Source organism: Fusarium oxysporum, chromosome 1 (assembly GCF_000149955.1).
Source record: "Fusarium oxysporum f. sp. lycopersici 4287 chromosome 1, whole genome shotgun sequence".
Classification (NCBI taxonomy): Eukaryota; Fungi; Ascomycota; class Sordariomycetes; order Hypocreales; family Nectriaceae; genus Fusarium; species Fusarium oxysporum.
The window spans coordinates 34,094-54,491 of NC_030986.1; the positions used below are offsets into that span (position 1 = coordinate 34,094).

Sequence of the window (20,398 nt, forward strand, 5' to 3'; positions counted from 1 at the left end):
TATGCGAGGGTACTTTCAACGATGGCACCGAATTGCTGTCGCATTTGGAGACTAACAAATTCTTTCTCGGCACTGAGGAAGACACCGTGAGGATCATGGCCCAGCCACTGATGCCACATTATAACCCTTCTGCTTTCCGGGATCGGTTCCAACCTGCAACCCGCTATGCACTAATCCGTCCGGATCTCATTGTCTTTTCACAAGCCCGAAGCCCGAAGCAGCTGGGGTTGCAATTAAATGCAGCCCTTAAGATGTTAACTTAAGCAGTAAAGGAGTAGAAAGGTTGCTAAAAAGGGGGGTAAATTAATGCACCTTCTTAGAATATAACTTTAAATTTAATAAATAATTAAAAACTCTATATTTAAATTACTTTAGCTTTAAAGCTACTTATTTATAAGTAATAATTATTTAAATATATTTAATTTATATATTATAAGTAATTCTTTTTATATAGAATTATATATTAATTAAATAAAACTTATTTAAGTATTCTAAAAATTTAATATAATTTAAATCTCTATTACCTCTTAATAGGTAAGGTTTTATTAAGTTAATATTATTATAATTAGCTATTTTAATTATAACCTAGACTTAGTAATATATAACCTAGTTAAAAAACCTTTTTTTTTTAATTTCTTTTAACTTTCTTATATTAATTTACTTTAAAAATTATTAAGACCTTATTATTTAACCCTTTATATAATAATTTAAAGCCTAATAGTTTTATATAAGGCTATTAAAAAGAAAAAGAAAATATTAAAATTATTAAGTATTATATCTTTTTAAAGTAAATACTTATTATAAAATATAAATAAAACTATTTTTAAAATAATTATTAAAATTTAAATTAAAATTAAGTAAGTAAATATAAAAAATATATTATTTTATTTATAATATATTCTTCTTAATTATTAATAAATTATTTATAAGTTACTTTTTTTATACTTAAAATAAATATTTAATAACTTATTAATAATATTTTAAATTAAAAGTTATTATTATATTAATATAATTTTTAAAAATTTATTAGTTATTTTAATTCCTTTTTTCTAGTAATTTTTAAGTTTATTATTTCTTATCTTATTAATTCCTCTTATCCTAGCCTTTTATATATATCTTATAGTTTAAGTTTACTTAGATAGCCCCCCCGCGGCTCGAGCCAATGGGTACCTTACTCAGAACTGCTCGAAACATATCTGCGGATCCATTCCCGCAGTAACATCGTCCAACCTTGCAAGGTCAAACTCGTCGAGCCACTGATAGTTCTGAAGTTGGTAGTCAACATTGTTTGGCGACCTTCCGTTGGAATGCGCGGTCAAGTCCTCTGGGGCAGCAGAGGCAGTGAACGCTGGAAAGAGGAATGACGAGGCTTCCTCTGCGAGCGGCGATTGCTTATCGACACCATTCTTGTCAGGACATATGAGGGTTCCATTTAGGGGGCTGGTGAGGTCGATGAGGTAATTGATGGCGTCTTCGTGTACTGGCTTCTGCCTCGACAATTTGGCCCGCAATAACTTCAAAGTATCTGGTAGTAGCCATGTTAACTTTCTAAGTTTTCTTTTATATATGGCTTTGAAGATGACGTACTTGCCAGACGGCATGCTGCAGCAGAATTTGGGAGTTAGTCGTCAAAAGTTGGCATCTCTGCGAGCCCATTGTCACTCACCTACTGGCCAGTTGATTCCCATCTGATTCAGGAACAACTGAAGAAGGTCGAGGTGTTCACTCGACTGAGATGTTGTCGATGTGTTTGTAGAGCCCAGCTCGCCGTCGAAAGCGAGGACGGATGCGGAGAGGAGTATCAGGTACGAGCACATGGGATCTATGGCTTTGAAATAACCAGGCTTCCAGTTCTGAATTATCCGGACCGTCTCCTTCGCCTTGGATAGGATTGTGAGCCATAGGACTTGGAGCTCCGAGCAAGCACTCTGGGTACTGATCTTTGCCGCACAAATGGACAGCAACACGTTTGCCCTGTTAAAATCAGTGCTGTGTCATGTGCGCAGGCGGGCAACCGCTTGTCTCACCCTGACCAAACAAGAAGCACGTCTAGCCGACGCTGATGCTCCTCGTCTGTTTCGGCAACGCCAAAGTTACGGGTTGCATTGAAAAACCACGGAGGGAGTGCAAAAGACGTTGCTGTGCAGTCGCTCTCGAGCTCGTGTAGCCGCTTCTGTATGTCACGGCCACCGCTCCGTATCATGAGAGATCGGAGGTCGGTAACTGCTCGCATCAGTGAACATGTACCGAAATATAGGTTCCGATTGCGGCACGAAGCCTTGGAGAATATCATGCTCATGGTCTCCCAGTGCTTCGCCCCGGCTGAGGGAATCATAAACTGTGACCCATCTTCAGACGATTCTTGGTCACAGAGGGATGGATTCGTGAACTCGGAAACCGATGTTGCCGGGAGTGCCATCTTTGCTTGTAGGTTGTCGGTAATGGGATTGGAGAATGATCTGTTGCCTCGGAACTTAGCATAGAAGTCTTGAATACGGTGGGATTGGATCCCTGGGTTGTGCCTACGCAACAGCACTGCAGCTCGTGTCAAGCGAGTAGATGCACCACCATACGCTGTTCCATTCCTCAGCAGCAAGACCTGAGCTGATTTCCCTTTCTTGGCTCCGCAAGCTCATCCCGTCGTCAAAGGTACTGGCCTTCCTCGGCTCGCCGGGTCTACTATCGAAGTGAAGAGCATAGTAGAGTTCTGCCATGCGGGTGATCCTCGCGATTTCCGCCACTGTATCCCATCTCACAGTCTCGGACATTTCGTAAACATAGAGCAGGAGAGATGCCTTGAGTTCATCCATGGTGAGATCAGAGCCTTGATTGAGGTTCATGGCAAACTGAGCAAATGGTTTGGACGACGCCGGGCCTCCGAGGACGTCCGGGCTTGCAAATCGAGCTGATACAGCATAGATGGCCATTTTGAGGCGTGGTGAGAGATCTGGGATTTTGCGGCTTGACAGGCAAGCATAGGGACGGCGGAATAAGGGATAAATCGGCTGGAGGTGTGTGAAATACAGATCTAACCTATGCCCACGAGGGTCAGACAACTCTTGAACGCTTCAATTGTGATAGAATCTGGGCCACACACAAATATGCTTCAAGCTCGGGGCTGAGCCCTAGGCAGTCTTTGGGAAATGGTTGGCCTAGTGGATAGTATGGCGAGACGTCACCGACTGGATTATCGCGCCATGGCCACTCTGCGACGGCATCGTGATCCATCAGCATCCACCCCGCCGAATCGGCAGTGTCGATTGAGTTAGCAATGGCCTCGTGATGCCTACCACGCTCCTCTGCAAGTGATGATAACAAGGACGGAGCGCCTCGACGTGCCTGAATCCCGGACGAAATGGTTGAGTTGGCATCGGAAAAGGATCTGCTCCACCTCTGACAGCCCTTAGGGGGTCCTACGCAGCGTCAAAGATCAGCTACCGTCGTACCCAACAATCTTACTCAGAGTGTCGGCGAATACCAGGTTTTTTCCTTCGTCTGTTGTAGGTGCAAACGGCATGGCGGGACCGGCAGCTTCCACAGGCCGGGCGGACCATGTCACCTTGAGAAGAATCAGCAAGCGAACACGCCCACGTATCTGACGCGCTTGAAGCTCACATTTTGTCTTCTTTCTGTGTCTCGGCGTGCTGTGTCAGCAAGAACTTGCTCAAAGCAACAACAACAAGCATCCGACTGGACAAGCGACGCACATTCTGCAATGATCACAAACCCGGAACTTGACTGCTTCCTGCTGGCCATCCGTCGGGCCCAGTCTCGGTAAGGCAGGCTGAGCAGAGGAAGTGCTGGGAGTTTGAGAGAGCATGATTGAATTTCGTCAGAAGTGTGCTATCGAGTCTGTAGCAAGGCTTTCGGCAAATCTTGCACGGTGGTTCGAGGATACAGAGAAGAAGGAAAGGAAAAGACAGCACAGCACAGCACAGCGAGAGGTGAAGGATGAAGTGGATGCATGCATCAGGGGGAGTGGGTTTCCCCGCAAACCGGGTTCATCTTGTCGATTGCGCCAAGGCTCCATCAGGCATAACGCCACGTATCTTGACTCTATTTCGCAAGTCAATGCAAGTTACCGAGGTGTTTTATTATACAGGTTCTACATCGTGAGGACTTTGACCACAGGCTAATACAGGTGGGAATGATGTACCAAATGACCCTTGCGAATCTGTGTTTGACGAGGGGCCTCCCCGCAATTTCAAACTAGGCTTGTCGCCCGAGTGTTCCGGCCAGCGAATGGCATTGGGGCCTAATGTTGAGCTACGAAGGACGTCTTGCTACTTACGGTATCGGCATCTGGGACGGCAGTTACACGCGGATCTTGCCCCGCCGATGGAATCGCACCAATAACCCCGTCTGCTTAGCAAACCAATAAGTCTTCACCCTCCACCCTGGCTCGCTCGACGCCCACTCTAGGTCGAACTGCCTCAACACCTGCGGTACGAACTTGGACATCTCCATGATGGAGATGTTCTTGCCGATGCACGTCCGCGCACCCGCACCAAACTAGATGTTGTGTGGTCAGCCTCTTCTTGCCCTTCAAGATGTCCCATTCATGCGCCCGGCTACTCACCGCCAGGTTGTGCCTGTCCATCAACTTGATGCGTTCCTCGCTGCTGTGTAGCCACCGCTCGGGCTGAAAAGTATCTGCATCTTGTCCAAATATGTCACGTTCGCGGTGGATGACGGCCGCGTTGACGCCGACTATGGTGCCACCTGGCAGATACTCTCCACACAAGCGGGCCCCGCCCGGAGGGACCACTCTCTCTAGCGGGTACGACACGGCAGGGTGCATGCGCAGAGCTTCCTTGATGCATGCTTGGCTATGGATGTCGTCAAAAAAGGCACTCTGTTGAGGATACAGGAGAGAGAGGCTTACAGATATTCCAGTCCAAGACTCTCAGAAAAGGTGATGGTGGGAGAGAGCTTGCCCGCCCTATCTGCCTCGTCAATCTCGTTTTGCAAAGTCTTGTATGCGGACTTATCGTGGAGCAGATAGTAAAAGATGGATCTCAGGGAAATCCCAGTGGTATCGCTGCCAGCCAATCTGTAGGCCAGTGTCAGAAGGTTTCTGGGAGTCTCGGTTCCAAACATACAGATTGTTCATCAAATGATTCATCAAGTCTCGTTGGCTCATTTGTTGGCCCGTCGACTTTTGTTCCTGCCGAAAGTAGGCCAGGAAGTCTGCTCGTTCGCTCGAATATGGCTGCGAGTCGTACTCTCTGATGCAATCTGAAACCATCTACCACGTCCTGTCTGTCAGCTGCTGATCCATTACGCCTGGCAAACTATCTCTGTACTTGCCTCTGTTGTTATGGCTATCGGATCTGGAACCCCGAGTCGGCCGAGGATCCTTCTCAAGGTAAGATTGCCTAGAAGATATCGGTGCAGCGATGGCACCTGTCCAACGATTCCCGCATATGCGAGCCCCAACTCGATGCCCGAGATGATATTCTTGACGTCCTTGCGATTTTCCATGAACCCAAAACGTCGGGAGAATGTGATGGCCCCAATGACGTCAAAGGCATACCACTGAGCCCACTCGCCTAGATCAACCACTTGTCCTTGCAAATCGAGCATGGCCTTTGCGAATATGTCGCTGCAGGGGTCGACAAGGTATTCCAGCGTCCGCAGCGAAGACATTGAGAACTTCTGGGCCACCGGTCGCTTGAGAGCCTTGTGCTCATGGGGATCGGCGGTTGTGAACATGCTATCCATCAATTCGTTCTGGTACAAGACTGATAAAGTCTGATAAAAGGGCGACTATCTCAGGGCCTCATGTCAGGTCTTCTTCCACATGCCATCTGTCCGTCGTGCCTTTCATACCTTGAGAAACTTGGAGCTGATGCCATAGATGATTGCTATTGAGGTCGGGTCCGATATGTCAACCACGTTGGGCGCGGTCCGAACTATCGGGCCATACTTGTCATGAAGCGATTTATACTCCTCATGGGCATTGCCTTTCCATACGAGTCCGATACGCCAGGCTTGTGTAAATTTTGCCAACCAAGGGCCGGGAACTTTACCAAGCCCAGGGCGTAAGATGGTGCGGACGAGACTGACAAGCCAGCCGACCAGAAGGACGGTCAAGATGATGATGATCTTGTCCTCGGTGATTAGTGACATTGTGTTTGACAGATAATGATCTTGACGCCCCTTTTCTTGTTATGTCGTGAATCATCAGGTAGGTAGTGTGACGAAACTCAAATACCCAAGAGGCATACTCAAGGGAACGACATCTTTCAGTCTTGGGAGTCTGGACTTATTGGCTCCCAACCAAGATCCCACTCTTACCTCTGTCCTGGCATACTGAAACCAAACTGGTTGTTTCATCGCCGATAGGTGCCAAGTGATCACACGGGAGCAATGTTCCTCCGCTGCTACAGGCCGCCGGAAGATCTTCACACCACAATAGTCCGAGAAATCCTCCGACGCTGCCAATTTAGCCAAGGCGGACACGTAATTGTGCAACTGTATCATTCTGAGTCAATATCTCTTGGACCACTGTAACCCATTCCCAACTGAACCCTTTAAGTGGTAGTTGGCACCCCTCACATGGAGCCGCCCGACCGGCCACCTCCCAAAGTTATCCTCTCAAAATAACAAGTATTGAAATTCGCCCTCCGTCATCCTCGGCCCAACTCAACGCCATGGCTGCCGTGCTTCCTGAGATTAAAAACGACCCGTCCAAGATCCAGCTCGAACGAATTGCCCACGTCTACTTTGAGCATCCGGATCTGGAAAAGTTCGACCCCTTTGCCAAAGACTTTGGGCTTATCCCAGCCTACCAGGATACGGACTTGAACCTCTACCGTGGCTACGGAAAGGACCCCTACTGCTATGTCGCTCGCAAATCATCCACGGGAGCCCAGGCCTTCGGTGGTGCGGCCTTCGTTGCTCAGACAGAAGCCGACTTCGATAAGGCCGCGGCTCTCGACGGTGCCGTGGTCTCCGAGCTGTCTCCGTTTCCAGGCGGTGGGCGCCGAGTAACTTTGAAGAGCCCCTCGGGGTTTCTTTTCCATGTCGTGCATGGGCAAGAGGAGAGAAGTCCTAACGAGTCCGCATCATCTTCGCTTGCCGAAAGCCAGGGTCCTCTCAACGGTAGTCTTGTTAAGAAAAGATTTGGTGAGTCTCGTTCTCGGTTGCTAGCTAGCCAGAGGTTAGTAGCTAATAGTGTCACCTCCAGGCCAGTTCCAGAGATTTCGCCATGGCCCTGCCACGGTCCATAAACTAGGCCACTACGGCTTCATCGTCGGAGACTGGGCCAAGGAAGTCACATGGTATACAGACAATTTCAATTTCGTTCCTTCGGATGTGCAATATGAAGGAGAAGACGGAGATCTGGATGTCATCACCTTTTTGCATCTGGATTTGGGGGAGCGCTTCTCCGACCATCACTCGCTGTTCCTCTCACGTGCGCCCCCGGGAGAGCATGACCGCATGCACCATACATCCTACGAGGTGGAGGACTTTGACACGCAGCTCCTGGGTCACGACTGGCTAGCCAGCAAGGGCTATTACTCTGTCTGGGGTGTAGGCAGACACATTCTGGGGTCTCAGATATTCGACTACTGGAGAGACCCCAGTGGATTTACCATAGAGCACTATGCCGATGGCGACCTTGTCAACGTCAAGACGGGCACCAAGCGGAGCAAGGCCGGGCCGTTATCCATATGGGGACCCGAATTTCCTGCAGATATGACCGCTGATGGGACAAGGGCCACGGCAGCTTGAGATTCTCGGCCTCACTGGACTGGATTTAGTGTACTGATATCAAGAGACTTATATTGAACATTGTAAACATACTGAATAACTCGTAAACTGAGGAACTTTGGCATCCTGATGAACTCTATTAGTCATTTCCATATGAGAGCTCCAAGATGATCGCATTCGGCGTTCTCGCCTACCTTTGCAATATCCAACACGTGGTTAGCCAAAAATTCATGTCATCAGGCATATCCTAGCCCCCCCGCCCCCCCCCCCCCACAAAACACTAGAATCCAGGTTCCTCCGGCACCAACAGGTTTTGTGGGGCTAGTCGTGAAGATCCGGAGGAACGTATGGTGGGGTCGACCAAGTCCCTCCGGTCCGTCCCCTCTTCTCTCCACATCAGATGCAACACTATGGAGGAGACGGGTCCAGGATTATTATTTTCTTACAAACGATCTGAAGTTGCTCCGGTCGGATTGATAGAAAGACTAGGGCTATCATGCAGATCTATATCTCTGGCAATGATCCAGACATGCTTTGATTCTCGTTCAAGAGCTATAATAGATGCCAAGGTGACTGGACACCCGATTAAAGCCCAATAATCGTTTGGGTTTCCTTGCGGCGCAAATATTCCACATCAAGACAATGTCTACTTGGAAGCATTTGATACGGTTCCTAGATGACGAGGGTCAGACCTACCTCGCTTCTCTGCCAGCCCCCCACACAACCTCCGAAATAGTTAGCTCAACCGTGACGGGGTATGCTTCTTTTGCAGATCTGGTTGAGCAAAACGGTAGGCTTGTCAAGGTCGTCAAGGTACACTCCAAGGAAACCCGACAGCAATCCACGCGAAGCGTATTATCGGGTGCATGAAGAAGACTGACTTCGTGACACAGATTCTCTCCCCACTACCGTTTGAAGGAGACATCATCTGCCTTGGAACAAACTACAGGGAACATGCAAAGGAAGCGAATGTGAGGCCGACCTACCTGAGCCGATGTTATCGTCGCCCGACTCTTAGCGGTTTACTAATCTACTGACCCCTCATATACAGCTCCCTGTTCCCTTAGATCCGGTTATGTGGTACAAACCGAGAAGGGCTTTGGCCGGACCGGGGGAAGTGCCAATCCCTCCCATCGCGGCCAACGGCTTTCTCGACTACGAGGTACGGATTATCTCATTCCACCGCCGCGAGGAAGCCGTCTAATTAAGCTGATGCTTGTTGCCACAGGGAGAGCTCTGTATCGTGCTGTCGCGTGATGCGCGAGACGTCAAGGTTGAAGAAGCCTCAGACTACATCCTCGGGTACACCATTGGCAATGACTTGACTGCACGATCTTACCAAGACCCAAAGCGTGGCGGCGGTCAATTCACGCGATGCAAAGCCTACGATGGGTTTGCGCCTCTGGGACCGATCCTCACAAACGCCAAGACGTTTGGCGGCGTGGGGGACAAGAAGATCACCACAAAGGTGAACGGCACTGTGTTCCAGAATAGCCTCTGCGACTTGATACACAGCCCAGAGACCCTGGTCAGCTTCCTTTCCCAAGGTGAGTTACAGTACAAGAAATTGTTCTTCTCGTCTCATGAACTGACCCGTCCCAGGGACAACCCTGCCAGCAGGCACGGTGATTATGACAGGCTCGCCGCCAGGGATTGGCTATTTCCAGAACCCTAAGCTTAACTTGAAGGATGGGGACATAGTAGAAGTTGAGATATCTAATATTGGGACTCTGACAAATAAAATCGTCTTTCAATAAGAGCGACGGCGCGCTGGAGACAGATGGTCGAGCGGTATACGTAGAACTTGGACTCTGGTAGACGATTAGATGATAATAAAGAGACTTCCACCCAAGAACTGCAAGCCCATACAAGTCCCCAACAAAATCTTTGGGAACCACAGAGGTCGCGTGCCTCGTAGGCCGCCCGGACGCCGCAAACACAATAGAGTCGGTTGGAAATGTTTGATGCGTGTTCTGTGTGGGCCCCAGTCGGTAGTAAGCGATGTACGTGTCCTGAGTAGTTCAGGGGTCTTTGCGAAGGTTCTCCCAAATCTCGTGCCACATGCGCGTCGAAATCCACTGCTATCTCAGCTTTCAGATCACGTCTGTCCTGCAGGTCACCTTAACTGTCAGTTCGATCAGAGAATACCGGGGCCCGAACCGATCAAACAGTGATTTCTCACCATTAAAAACTACGTGAGAGAATTGATTTCCCGACCATATACTAGGTAGATAAGGGTGAGAACCCTGGGCTCATCTGGAACCTAAAACTTCAGACGGGTGCACCTCTGCCATTATGCCCTTTAGGGTAGCGTTTCGCACGACCGACGATCCCCAGAATCGGCTATGATCTCGCCTGAATAGTACTATAAACCAGCTATGCGCTAGGAGCCCAATAGCTTCAGTGTATAGGTTTGGGAAGATGTGTTAAAGCCTCTTCAGTTAATGCGAGGTGGGAGTCTTGGAGCCCCTTTATCAGCTGCGTGAACTGTTGGTCAAAGAGTTTTCTGCGACAACCTCAAAATTTTCCAAAAACACCACATGAGGAGGCGAGAGGCACAGATGATACGAGCGTAAAGAATGTAAAAGCATTGACTACTTGTCAATCAAATCAGTTTGATAGGCGTGGCCGCCTGTCAGGCTTTAAACCCCAGATACTGTCAATCGGAACATGTACGATCACCTTGCGAAACATGCGTTCAAGACTCCGATATAAAGTGTGAGCCTTGGTAATTGGGTCAAGTTCTTGGCTAGACGAGCATGGTCGCTGTAATTGTCTTGTCAAAGAGGTACTCCTTTGTTTTACAAGAATTTGCAATCATGGCAGGTGGTGGTGGTCCATCTTCCGGCACTGTTGAGTCTCCCTTGAGCCAAGCCTACGGATACGGCATCGTTGTCAGTCTTGGCTTTCTCTTTTCATTGGGCACGAGCTTGACGACATAGATCCTGAATAGGTATTGAAGCCTTGTCGTGCATCCACATGGTCTTGGCTAACCTGATAGATACAACAACGAGCAGCAAAACTCGGAACTGTTTAACACGGCTGGCAGCACAGTCAAGTCTGGTCTAGTCGTCTCTGCTGTTGCTTCTAGTTGGGCCTAGGCGGCAACACTACTGCAATCATCTGGAGTTGCTTACAGATATGTAGTTTCGGGACTATTCTTGTGACCAGGCGTATAACCTCTCATGACATATGAGGCATACCAGCTTTCACCGACGACGCTTGGTTGGGCATTAGGACTCGCATGCTGGTCAGAAGATGGCCTGGGTATGTAAGAACGTGACCTTGTGCCGCCTTGTTAATATTAATATATAATTTCAATACGCTTCAGGAGCAATAGTGCAGATCATCTTATTTGCCGCCATTACAATCGAGTTAAAGAGAAGAGCAACGAACACCTATACCTTTTTAAAAGTCATCCGCGCTCGCTATGGTGAGTTGGGATTTCGTGGTGGATATGGCCTGGACTTCACTAACCGTGCCAGGTCGCCTCACACATTGCATCTGTATCTGCTTCGGATTACTTACTAATATTCTAGTAACTGCCATGCTGTTAACTAGAGGTTCTGCCATTGTAATATCTCTTACTGGAATATACTACTTGCTTTCTGTTGCCTCTAGGTGTTGTTTTATATTTATATTTAGAGGGTGTAATCTTTATTATTAATATTAAGCCACTGTGTGATATAATTATAGGAGATGGCTGATGATTTGATCTTATAATATAAGATTCTGCGGAGGTCATGGGATGACTTTCTCGTGGTTTTGTCAAGCCATAGCACTTATTAATACATAACTATTCCTATCTACCCTACGTGGTTCTATACGAATCACAAGACCTTCCTTTAATAATTAATACTAGGCTATAATAACTATTTGGAATCTTTGCTTTTGCATTCTCCATAGCATAACAAGCTTCACTGCCTGCTTAAGCAGCTGCAGGTTGCACGTCGGTGGTTGTGTAAGTCGCACACTGGGCTCCGCTGGTGTCGACCGTCATCTGTGCCAAATCATCATGACCGCTCGCGCAAGCACCGCCCGACGCTACCAACTGGCCATTCTGGAAGGTGACTGGCTCGACTCCCTGGGCGTTGCAGTCCTCAGCCCGGAAATGAGTCCCATTGAATCCGATACATGCCTGAACGTCCACAAGATCAGGTCTGAAGCCCGCGGTGAAGGTTCGTTGGACTTGAAGTGCGCTCTGCCCGTTGACCGTTGAGGGAGTAACTTGACGGTCTGCAGCGGTATTGACGCAAGCTGCATCAACGATTTCGCCGTTGTTTCGGAACGTAAGGCACTCGTTGCCAGGGACTCCGTTGACTTCGGTAAACACTACCGTCTGGCCGTCCGCCGTAGCCGCATCACCGCCGCCAGTTGCGTCGCCAGCTCCTTGACCACCATCATTCCCTTGCCCGCCATCACTTCCCTGACCATCGTTGTTTCCGCCATTGGCACCATTACCCTCCCCGTTCCCATTGTCCTGGTTAGCACCACCTTGTGGATTATCTTGCGGAAGGTTGCCGTTATTTGCCCCATTTCCAGCACCTTGATTGGCACCGTTGTTGACATCATTTTGCGGAATGTCGCCATTGATGATATCGCCATTTGTAAAACTGGGCGGCCCACGAAAAAACCCGCCAAACTGCCGAGGCTGTATGGAAAGGGCACAAGCCGCAGCTGAGAGAGAAATAAGAGACAGAAACTTCATTGTGTTTGTTTTGAAACGTCGACAGGGGTTGGCTGAGAAGTGTAGAAATGTATTAGTGGTCCTGCCACAAGAAAAGAAGCGAATAAAGAGAATGGAAGACGACTTGCGTGCAGATAATTCAATCGAGAAACAGGAAATCTTCCCCATTACTTATAGTATTTTTGGTTATTATTCAAAAATATATCTTGTCGGTTCCGCGTATTGCAAGCGCTTCTTGTACTTAAGCGCGCATAGTGATACAGTTTCATCCCTTTTGCGCAGGGTTTGACACAGACCCTGTAACAGAACAGTATCATCAATACCATTTGTAACCAAAGAAGCCCTGGCAATCTTGGCAAGGTAGCTGAGTTTGCCCTATGCCCTTGGTAAGTTTACTTAATTAAGACGAATTAGAACCCATTAACAATGCGCTTCATCTCGCCTATAAACAATAGTTAGGGTTAAGATCTTTGAAACAGTTTAGTTAATAATTAGTGGTTTCATCTATGTATCTATATTTCATTTAGCCATCTTTGTGCCTCTTATTAATATTTTTTAAGAGTAGTTGGTGTTGTGAGGGGCGCGATTAAAGAGGGAGTCAAGAGTATGCTGTTGGTTAAGGTAGACTAAGACTGCAGGATCCGGATGTAAGACGTTCAACGATGCCATAATACCAAATAGCTAAGCGGGAATGGGATTAAATAAAACCGTAAATATTATTTGCCCAGATCATGGAAACTATTGCTAGAAATATATTTATTTAGTTTTACTCATGGTGCTTATGTACAATTCAAAGGCTATGTTTAGAAAGAGAACAATTACGAAGAGAATAACCTCGAAGGAGCTTGTAATAATTGGCACGCGAACAACTCGATTATTATAGCATCTAAAGAGAAGGGAAAGGCTCAACCGAGCATGAATGCAGTACAAACTCCAGGAGAGTAAGTTAGCCTTTTGTTATTAGTCGATAGTAAGTCCGAGCCACTGAACCGAAAGCTACCTAGCTTCTGGGTTAAATATAGTGATACACCGTGTACTATGCCGATCTAGACAAGCTCAATACCGGGTACACTAACAATTCCCTCGCAGACAGGGAGTCGTCAGGTTAACCCATACGAAACAGTAGCCAGATTTGTCCCGCCACCTTGAATCTCCACCAGCAACTCGACCATCACATCAGCAGCGCAGCATCGTTCGGGATGCGCATCGACGCGATTCCTGCGTGGATCGATTCTGTTGATCCTTCGAGTCAATTTATTGACACTCACGAGCAAATCACATCTTTGAAAACAGCCAAGAGGAGGTTCAGCGGCTATGCGATAGAGAGCCCCTCAAAACGAAGGCGCAGGGAACAACCCGAAGCAGAAGCACCCTTCAACGCTGACAAAACACCACAATCATCAACTACTCGCCCGCCGACCTCTATCTTCGATCATCCGCCGCTGTCATTCGATGTAACTGGCTCTACCATCGACTCATTCCCTCGCACTCTTGCCGCCCGTCTGCATTTACCAAAGTCGATATCATCAACATCCCAACGAAGTCCGTCACCACGATCTGATATGTTTCGTGGTACATCAGCTCTTGCTTATACCGCCACTCACAGACTCATCGCAATCCGAGTGTCAACAATCCAGGCCTGGCGAATGATCTGATCAATTTGGATAAGACTGTGCCCCTCGCTGAGGCCAAAAGAAGTCAGGCAAAGCCGACATTACAGCGTTTTCAGTAGGCAAGGCTCCCTTGGAGCACGCTTTCTTACCAGTTATGACCCTCAGCCTACTTTTCTCTCTTGCGCCAGGTTCATCAAGAGTCAAGCCAATTTGAGCCAGGGAACGACTTCGCTCAGATCGGCTTTAACCTTTCTCCGGAACCGATTAATTATCTTATCACTTATCTAATCTCAGGCCTACCCTATTAACGCAGAGATAATTCAGCTAACCTGGAATATATAGACTTATAGTTTATCTCAATTATATTTACTTCCTCTAACAATTCTATATCTTAGCAGCATAAAATATTGCTGCTCCTACTATTGCGCCGCGTAAATTATATATAAAGAGAGTGTGATTTCTGGTGACGCATCTCTAAAGGATCAAAGTTGTTAGCACAGCCTCAGTGCTTTTCTAAGGTAACGTGAATGATGCAAAAAAAGGGATCCATGGGCTTAGCACCTATGCCAAAAGGTCGGCCCTGCCTAGATTACTAGGATATAGGGGTTCTAAGCACTATAACACGTATCAGTGAATGGCAGGATATCTTGAAGAGCACTTTTGTTTTTCTCTCATTGTCTTAAAATGGTCGGCAAAGGAGTATGGCTTCTGTTCCGCCCTTTCTCTTGTCTTGGTGCGGTTGATTCAAGTGAGGCGACAGATCGACATCATATTGCCTTTAATCATTCGATATATGCACAAGAGTTCCCTTTTAATATATTTGCATTATACTCATATATAGGAGAAGGAATATGTATCTATATATGCAGTCTTTGAGCTTCAACGCCTTCAACAGTAAAATGGTGGGTTTAATTGATAGGCTGCTCACAGCGCAACATGTTCACTACTCTGCACTGGGACTAGTCTGACCTGGGTGGTAGCTTCTCTAACCATTATCTTATCTTATCTGAATCTTCCCCGCAACTGCCCCGTGAGAAATAGAACACTCAAGACCTGATACTCATACGTAGACCAATTGTTCAGAGATTTTGATCTCCAACAACCCAAAGGCCTCAAATCTCATAACGATAATCTTGGGCTTTGTCAGCATCGCCTCCCATGTCGATGGGCACATCTGCTTCAGGTCTACCGAAACGCCTGTCGCGGTGGCGGTTCTCCCTGTAAAGCATCACACTCATAATGACAGCGCTCAAGGCTGTCAGGAACACGAGGGAACTTGATACTGCATTCCCCATGAGATAATAAGGCGCGTCAGTTTTAGGATAAATGTTGGACGCAGCAACACCGACAGCGTGAGTGACAGCAATGACAATACCAAGGCCGACCCCTGCCTTTGTGTCTCCAGCAAAGGTTGAAGTGATCCAGGTAAGGACGATAGGGAAGGCCATGTATGTTCCCTAGGATGAGGCGGTCAGTCAGCGACTTGGAAGCGTTCCCAACGGGCAAAGGGACGCACGTACTGTGACCGCGAGAAAACATGTCACATATCGTGCCAAGTCATCTTTCAAAAGACCGAGACAGATATATCCAGTGCCAGCGATCAAGCCCCCGATAGAGATAGGGATACCTCTGGTCCGAAATCTGTCAGATAGGGTGGCCGTCACAAGTAAAGTGACATAAGCAACGGCATAAATAGGAGCTGTCATGAGATTCGCCTGCACAGAGTGGTAACCCAAGTCTTTGACAATTGTAGGCAGGAAAACAGCAGCTACGGCGAGGGACAAGGAAAGACCGGAATACATGACGCAAAAAAGGTAAAGACGGTAATCGAGAAAAGCTCTGCCAGAAGCCTTGTTAGTAATTGGAATGTCAGTTGGAAAAGAAAAGAGGATGGGCCTACGCTTTCACTTGAGCTTTGCTAATGCCTTCATCAGCGTTCCTGGTGAACCTGCTCCTTCGGTTCAAAATAATTTGATGCTCCTCGTCCGTGAACCAAAAGGATTTGCCAGACTCTGGTCGGCCAGGAAGCATCCAGAAAGTAGCAGCCCCCACAGCAATTGTTGGAAGACCCTCGACAAGGAACAGGCCCTGCCAGGAGGTAACAGCCATGTTCTTGGCAAGACCCATGGAGTAGGCAACGACGCCCGAGATGACACCGCTCAAGGCGCTCATCCCCGCATAGGCCGCGATGCGCAGAGATAGTTCAGACTTGAGGTACCAGAAGCTGAGGTACAGGGCACATCCAGGGGCGAAGGATGCCTCGAAGACACCGAGGAAGAAACGCACCGCGATAAGTCCTCCGGGATTGACACACGCAGCCTGTAGGGTGCTTACAGCGCCCCAGCCCACGGCACAGATACCTAGCCACGTAGAAGGCTTCACGACCTTCAGCATCAGAGCGCCGATCGTACCGAATATGACGGTGCCCAATGTAGAAAGAAGCCGAAGCAATCTGATACTGGACGCTGGAGAGGCCGATATCCTCTTCGAGGCCAATATTGCGGGCGTTACCCATGTTACTTCTGTCGATATAGGAGAGAAGGTAGAGGAGCATGATCCAAGGAAGGATGGTCCTGTCGAGCTTTCTGACAAGTCGTTTCTCATCCGCTGGGCTGAAGGGCAATGCGGTCTCGGTGATTGCTTTTGGGGCTTCCGTGTTGTTCTCGAGGTGGAGACATGGCTGCTGTTTCTCGGGGGCCGACATGATATGCACGTGTCTTTACTTGAATGGAGAAGAGGTTTGAGAGCAGTTGGGCAATAGTGAGATTGAGCGAGATATAACATCGTTTATGTAGTGATGAGAGATTGGCCTTATACCCATGTTGGAAGCGGTGGCGGGTGAAATCCGCTGGATACAATGATCAAACCAAAGGGGGATCAACATATGCTCATTAACAACCCGGCATCTAGAATAAGTTTCCCCGCGGGGCCCCGGAATCGTGGGGAAGCGGAGCACACCGCCCCAAGACTGGAGGCGGAGAGTCTCCGTACTCAATCTCCACACACGAGCCCGTACGGCATTTGCCCGTCCTTAAGATCTAGCGGGTGCGTATGTACGGCAAAGTCCCGCTCTGGACTTTTGTAGACCTAATGGCCTATGTAACTATGCGTTTGCCACTTATGTGCACGAGCTGCTCACTTCAGAAAGTCTGCACCTGCGCATCAATCAATCATCCTGCGAGATGAATTGGTTCGCCCCCCCTCCCGTCTTGGAGCCAACGCTCCTGACCACGCTTCCATCCAAATTCCGCCTTGTTGGTGTATCAGAGCACTCGACGAACCAAAAGCGTGGCCGACCGCTCGATAGCTTCCTCGAAGGTCCAGTTGTCAGAGGAAACACCTTGTATCTGACCGACATACCTTACGGCCGAATATTCGCCGTCAATCTCACCACAAAAGAATGGGATCTTGTGATCCAATACGACGGTGAGCCCAACGGCCTAGCATGGCATGAACAACGACATCAACTCCTCATTGCCGATTTCAAACAGGGCATCCTTGCTCTTGATCTCCAAACCAAGACCATAACCACCGTGATGGATCGCTTCAACGGCGAGCGACTCAAGGGCCCCAACGACCTGATAGTCGGCCGCGACGGCAGCATAATCTTTACAGATCAGGGCATGAGCGGCCTTCAAGACCCGACGGGGCGTGTATACCGCATCAGCTCCAGCTTCAATACGGGCAGTGGCGATAATCGTGTCGAGGTGCTGCTTCGTAACTGCCCTTCACCCAATGGTCTAGTTCTTGACAAAGATGAAAAGAACCTCTTCGTCGCCATGACGAGGGACAATAGTGTTTGGCTTGCGCCGCTGTACCCTGATGGCAGTGCGCAGCGGACAGGGAGGTTTTCGAGCTACTTCGGTGTTGGTGGACCAGATGGGTTGTTAACGAATGGTGAGGGTGATCTTTTTGTTGCGCATTCTACGCTGGGCACTGTGTTTGTGCACCGGAAGGATGGCACGCCGCGAGCGGCTATTACGACAAAGGGATTTGGTTCGGGCACGACGAACTTGACTTGGGGAGGAGGGGATGGGAAGACTCTTTATATCGTCGAAAGTGAATCTGGCACAATTCTGACGTTGGATTGGTATAATGTAGTAACTATGTAGTAATTCTTGATAGAATAATGGGAATCTCTCAGAAATTTAGCTCTATATGACAGGCTGAGCACAATACCTGAACACGTATTAATGACCCAAGATGGACAGAATTAACACCTCCATAAGAGCCCTAAATAAGAATCATATTATATATGGCCACGATATAGGTTTTAACGTAAAACCAGCAACAGGAATCCACCATGATGCGCGCTCTTCCAGATACATGAACAAGATTCCACTGAGCTTCCACGTACATCGCCTAAGACCCCGACGGGTTTCCTCCGCTAAATGGGAACTGTTAAACTCCGCTTATGCTGTTGTAAAGCCCAGAGCGGAGATCACCCGGTGAGCATAATGCAACCTTCTAAGCCTGTCGAATATTGGTGACCAATGAGGTTTGCTAACACATGCGCGATTCTGGCTGTGATAGATGATACACCCAATGTGTTGATTCAAGTCTGCAGTCCTAATGCTTGTAGTCACGATGACAGTAATCCACATATAGACAACTAACTCTCCGCAGACATCGATCGAACTAATGTAACCCAGCGCATTCAGCATTCAATTCATGGCTATATATAACACTTAGGCTATTAATACAGCTAAACAGCCTGAACCTGCACTGAAAGTTTTAGGTTGGAGGAGACTGTCGCCCGCTCCCATCCAAGCCCAAGAAGGGGGGTAAATAAGACACGGTGAGCAGGTAAAGAGAGTGGGTATGGTTAGGAGTCTCAAGAAATCTACTTGGGCTATCTCATAATTGCAAATTGACTATTGCCTGCAGGAAATTCCCACGCACCCAGCCATTAGTGGACTCCGAAGCTCAAGACATATACTGTGAATGAATGTGAACATTGCTACTTGGTCAACACTTATAGTAGTTGTCGCAGCCGTCATCATAAGGTTCTTTTGAGTCTTCTTGGCGTACTCAAGAGTGAAGGCTATGCTATCTTGGCTTTGTACCAATCAGCCTCTTTTACGCAAAACCGATCGTAATTCTCAGACGGCATATGGGCCGAATATACATCAGGAACGATCGACGACTTGTAAAAGTGTTTACTGAGAAGTTGCTTGTAATATCGTGAGGCGACTGGCGGAAGAACAGCACGAACACTGTTGTCGAACACCAGATCAAGCCCTTGCAAACGATTAGAATCAATAGCCTGATGCTCCGAAATCAGACTATACACGGGTTTCAAATAGACTGACTCTTCTTTATAGATGAATCATGGGAAGCCAAGCCATTTCCGGTGTAATCCTCCCAGAGACTTTGCACGATAACAGGACTACAAAAAATCCCCAAGAGCCATTACGACGACTAGTCGTTGCGTTCATACTCAGCGAATTTGCGTACCAGACCATCGTTTCTGCGTCTACACCAATCCTCGTGCTGTGATAAAGAATTAGCACAGAGATTTAGGTGGGTGCTCAATGCCAGAGCTGAGCTTCACAACAAGACCGCCCTCTTTACCTCGTTCTTCAGCTCAGCGAGCTCCTGAGAGCATCAGAGCATACTAATTATACACTGTAAGTCTTGCAGAGACAGAGCCTTCGTCTCAAAAACAACTACTCGTGCCATCATCACCACCTTCTTTGTCCCTTGTAACGTCGAGCTTGATTGCAGTGCTCTCCCGGGCTTCTTCTCGAGACTAAGGATATTTGCAGGAACTATACATAGAAGAGTCTTCTGAGATAATTTCCTTCCTGTTTCATGTCCCAATCTCTCGTCGTGCTGAGTCTCGTGGACTTCTTCTACAAGCGCATTTACCAAAGACACCGCCAGTTCTGGCAGTATATTATGTCGTAGAGTCTCATCAATGCCGCAGTTACCGACTACTTCATCTATGGCGGCTTTAATAATACAAAGAAACATCAGGTCACCTAAGTAGGATCCCAACGCGACAATAATTTTACCCATCGTAAAGAAATGCAGAGATGGTTGGTTCTTTAACACTTGTAAATATCGATCCAGTACGCGATGGACCTCGAGAATATTCTCAAGGCCTTTCGGACAAGAAAGTAATCATTGGTTCTTTCAGTATGGCGATCGTGCGGCCCAGAACATCTAAGCATATCAGAAGACTGTTGCTTTCCCAAACTCCTCCCAGGGTGACCGACTCTGGTCCCACGTATGCTCTGCCTCGAGGTTGAAAACAACCACGCCTTGAGGGCTGTTCGTCATCCAAGACCAACCAGATGACATCTTCCTTATACTCTACTATACCTTGGTCTCTGTTCGGCCGCCTGTAAATGGCATTGGCTTCAAGCAATTACCT

The 20,398-nt window shown here is 47.8% G+C and overlaps 10 protein-coding genes across 11 annotated transcripts; 5 read left to right on the forward strand and 5 right to left on the reverse strand.

Annotated features, from left to right (window-relative positions):
- Positions 1 to 1,101: 1,101 nt before the first annotated feature.
- FOXG_20383 (uncharacterized protein) lies at positions 1,102 to 2,927 on the reverse strand (the record flags this gene model as incomplete). Of its 2 annotated transcripts, XM_018400665.1 has the most annotated exons (5): positions 1,102 to 1,525; positions 1,588 to 1,602; positions 1,667 to 1,974; positions 2,028 to 2,459; positions 2,527 to 2,927. In XM_018400665.1, 5 exons carry the CDS (start codon positions 2,925 to 2,927, stop codon positions 1,176 to 1,178), a joined length of 1,506 nt encoding a protein of 501 aa, XP_018248732.1. In that variant the 3' UTR covers positions 1,102 to 1,175. The 2 variants fall into 2 exon arrangements, with proteins under 2 accessions (XP_018248732.1, XP_018248733.1); XM_018400666.1 differs by having other exon boundaries at positions 1,102 to 1,602.
- A 503-nt stretch (positions 2,928 to 3,430) lies between these two features.
- Positions 3,431 to 3,756, reverse strand: FOXG_20384 (uncharacterized protein; the record flags this gene model as incomplete). Its single annotated transcript, XM_018400667.1, has 2 exons — positions 3,431 to 3,629; positions 3,728 to 3,756. 2 exons carry the CDS (start codon positions 3,754 to 3,756, stop codon positions 3,431 to 3,433), a joined length of 228 nt encoding a protein of 75 aa, XP_018248734.1.
- A 558-nt stretch (positions 3,757 to 4,314) lies between these two features.
- On the reverse strand, positions 4,315 to 6,132 carry FOXG_10831 (uncharacterized protein; the record flags this gene model as incomplete). Its single annotated transcript, XM_018390305.1, has 6 exons — positions 4,315 to 4,512; positions 4,580 to 4,829; positions 4,886 to 5,053; positions 5,103 to 5,238; positions 5,307 to 5,769; positions 5,833 to 6,132. The coding sequence occupies 6 exons, from the start codon at positions 6,130 to 6,132 to the stop codon at positions 4,315 to 4,317; spliced, it is 1,515 nt and encodes a 504-aa protein (XP_018248735.1).
- A 524-nt stretch (positions 6,133 to 6,656) lies between these two features.
- FOXG_10832 (uncharacterized protein) lies at positions 6,657 to 7,740 on the forward strand (the record flags this gene model as incomplete). The annotated part of the gene is made up of 2 exons (XM_018390306.1): positions 6,657 to 7,131; positions 7,193 to 7,740. The coding sequence occupies 2 exons, from the start codon at positions 6,657 to 6,659 to the stop codon at positions 7,738 to 7,740; spliced, it is 1,023 nt and encodes a 340-aa protein (XP_018248736.1).
- A 621-nt stretch (positions 7,741 to 8,361) lies between these two features.
- FOXG_10833 (uncharacterized protein) lies at positions 8,362 to 9,476 on the forward strand (the record flags this gene model as incomplete). The annotated part of the gene is made up of 5 exons (XM_018390307.1): positions 8,362 to 8,532; positions 8,613 to 8,690; positions 8,771 to 8,881; positions 8,948 to 9,266; positions 9,322 to 9,476. The coding sequence occupies 5 exons, from the start codon at positions 8,362 to 8,364 to the stop codon at positions 9,474 to 9,476; spliced, it is 834 nt and encodes a 277-aa protein (XP_018248737.1).
- Positions 9,477 to 10,538: 1,062 nt separating this feature from the next.
- FOXG_20385 (uncharacterized protein) lies at positions 10,539 to 10,820 on the forward strand (the record flags this gene model as incomplete). Its single annotated transcript, XM_018400668.1, has 3 exons — positions 10,539 to 10,613; positions 10,662 to 10,672; positions 10,721 to 10,820. The coding sequence occupies 3 exons, from the start codon at positions 10,539 to 10,541 to the stop codon at positions 10,818 to 10,820; spliced, it is 186 nt and encodes a 61-aa protein (XP_018248738.1).
- A 703-nt stretch (positions 10,821 to 11,523) lies between these two features.
- On the reverse strand, positions 11,524 to 12,570 carry FOXG_20386 (uncharacterized protein). Its single transcript, XM_018400669.1, has one exon. The coding sequence runs from the start codon at positions 12,425 to 12,427 to the stop codon at positions 11,648 to 11,650; it is 780 nt and encodes a 259-aa protein (XP_018248739.1). The 5' UTR covers positions 12,428 to 12,570; the 3' UTR covers positions 11,524 to 11,647.
- Positions 12,571 to 13,321: 751 nt separating this feature from the next.
- FOXG_20387 (uncharacterized protein) lies at positions 13,322 to 14,219 on the forward strand (the record flags this gene model as incomplete). The annotated part of the gene is made up of 2 exons (XM_018400670.1): positions 13,322 to 13,347; positions 13,530 to 14,219. 2 exons carry the CDS (start codon positions 13,322 to 13,324, stop codon positions 14,059 to 14,061), a joined length of 558 nt encoding a protein of 185 aa, XP_018248740.1. The 3' UTR covers positions 14,062 to 14,219.
- A 912-nt stretch (positions 14,220 to 15,131) lies between these two features.
- FOXG_20388 (uncharacterized protein) lies at positions 15,132 to 16,723 on the reverse strand (the record flags this gene model as incomplete). Its single annotated transcript, XM_018400671.1, has 4 exons — positions 15,132 to 15,476; positions 15,540 to 15,858; positions 15,920 to 16,338; positions 16,388 to 16,723. 4 exons carry the CDS (start codon positions 16,721 to 16,723, stop codon positions 15,132 to 15,134), a joined length of 1,419 nt encoding a protein of 472 aa, XP_018248741.1.
- A 478-nt stretch (positions 16,724 to 17,201) lies between these two features.
- Positions 17,202 to 18,131, forward strand: FOXG_10837 (uncharacterized protein; the record flags this gene model as incomplete). The annotated part of the gene is made up of 1 exon (XM_018390308.1): positions 17,202 to 18,131. The coding sequence occupies one exon, from the start codon at positions 17,202 to 17,204 to the stop codon at positions 18,129 to 18,131; it is 930 nt and encodes a 309-aa protein (XP_018248742.1).
- Between the last annotated feature and the right edge of the window lie 2,267 nt (positions 18,132 to 20,398).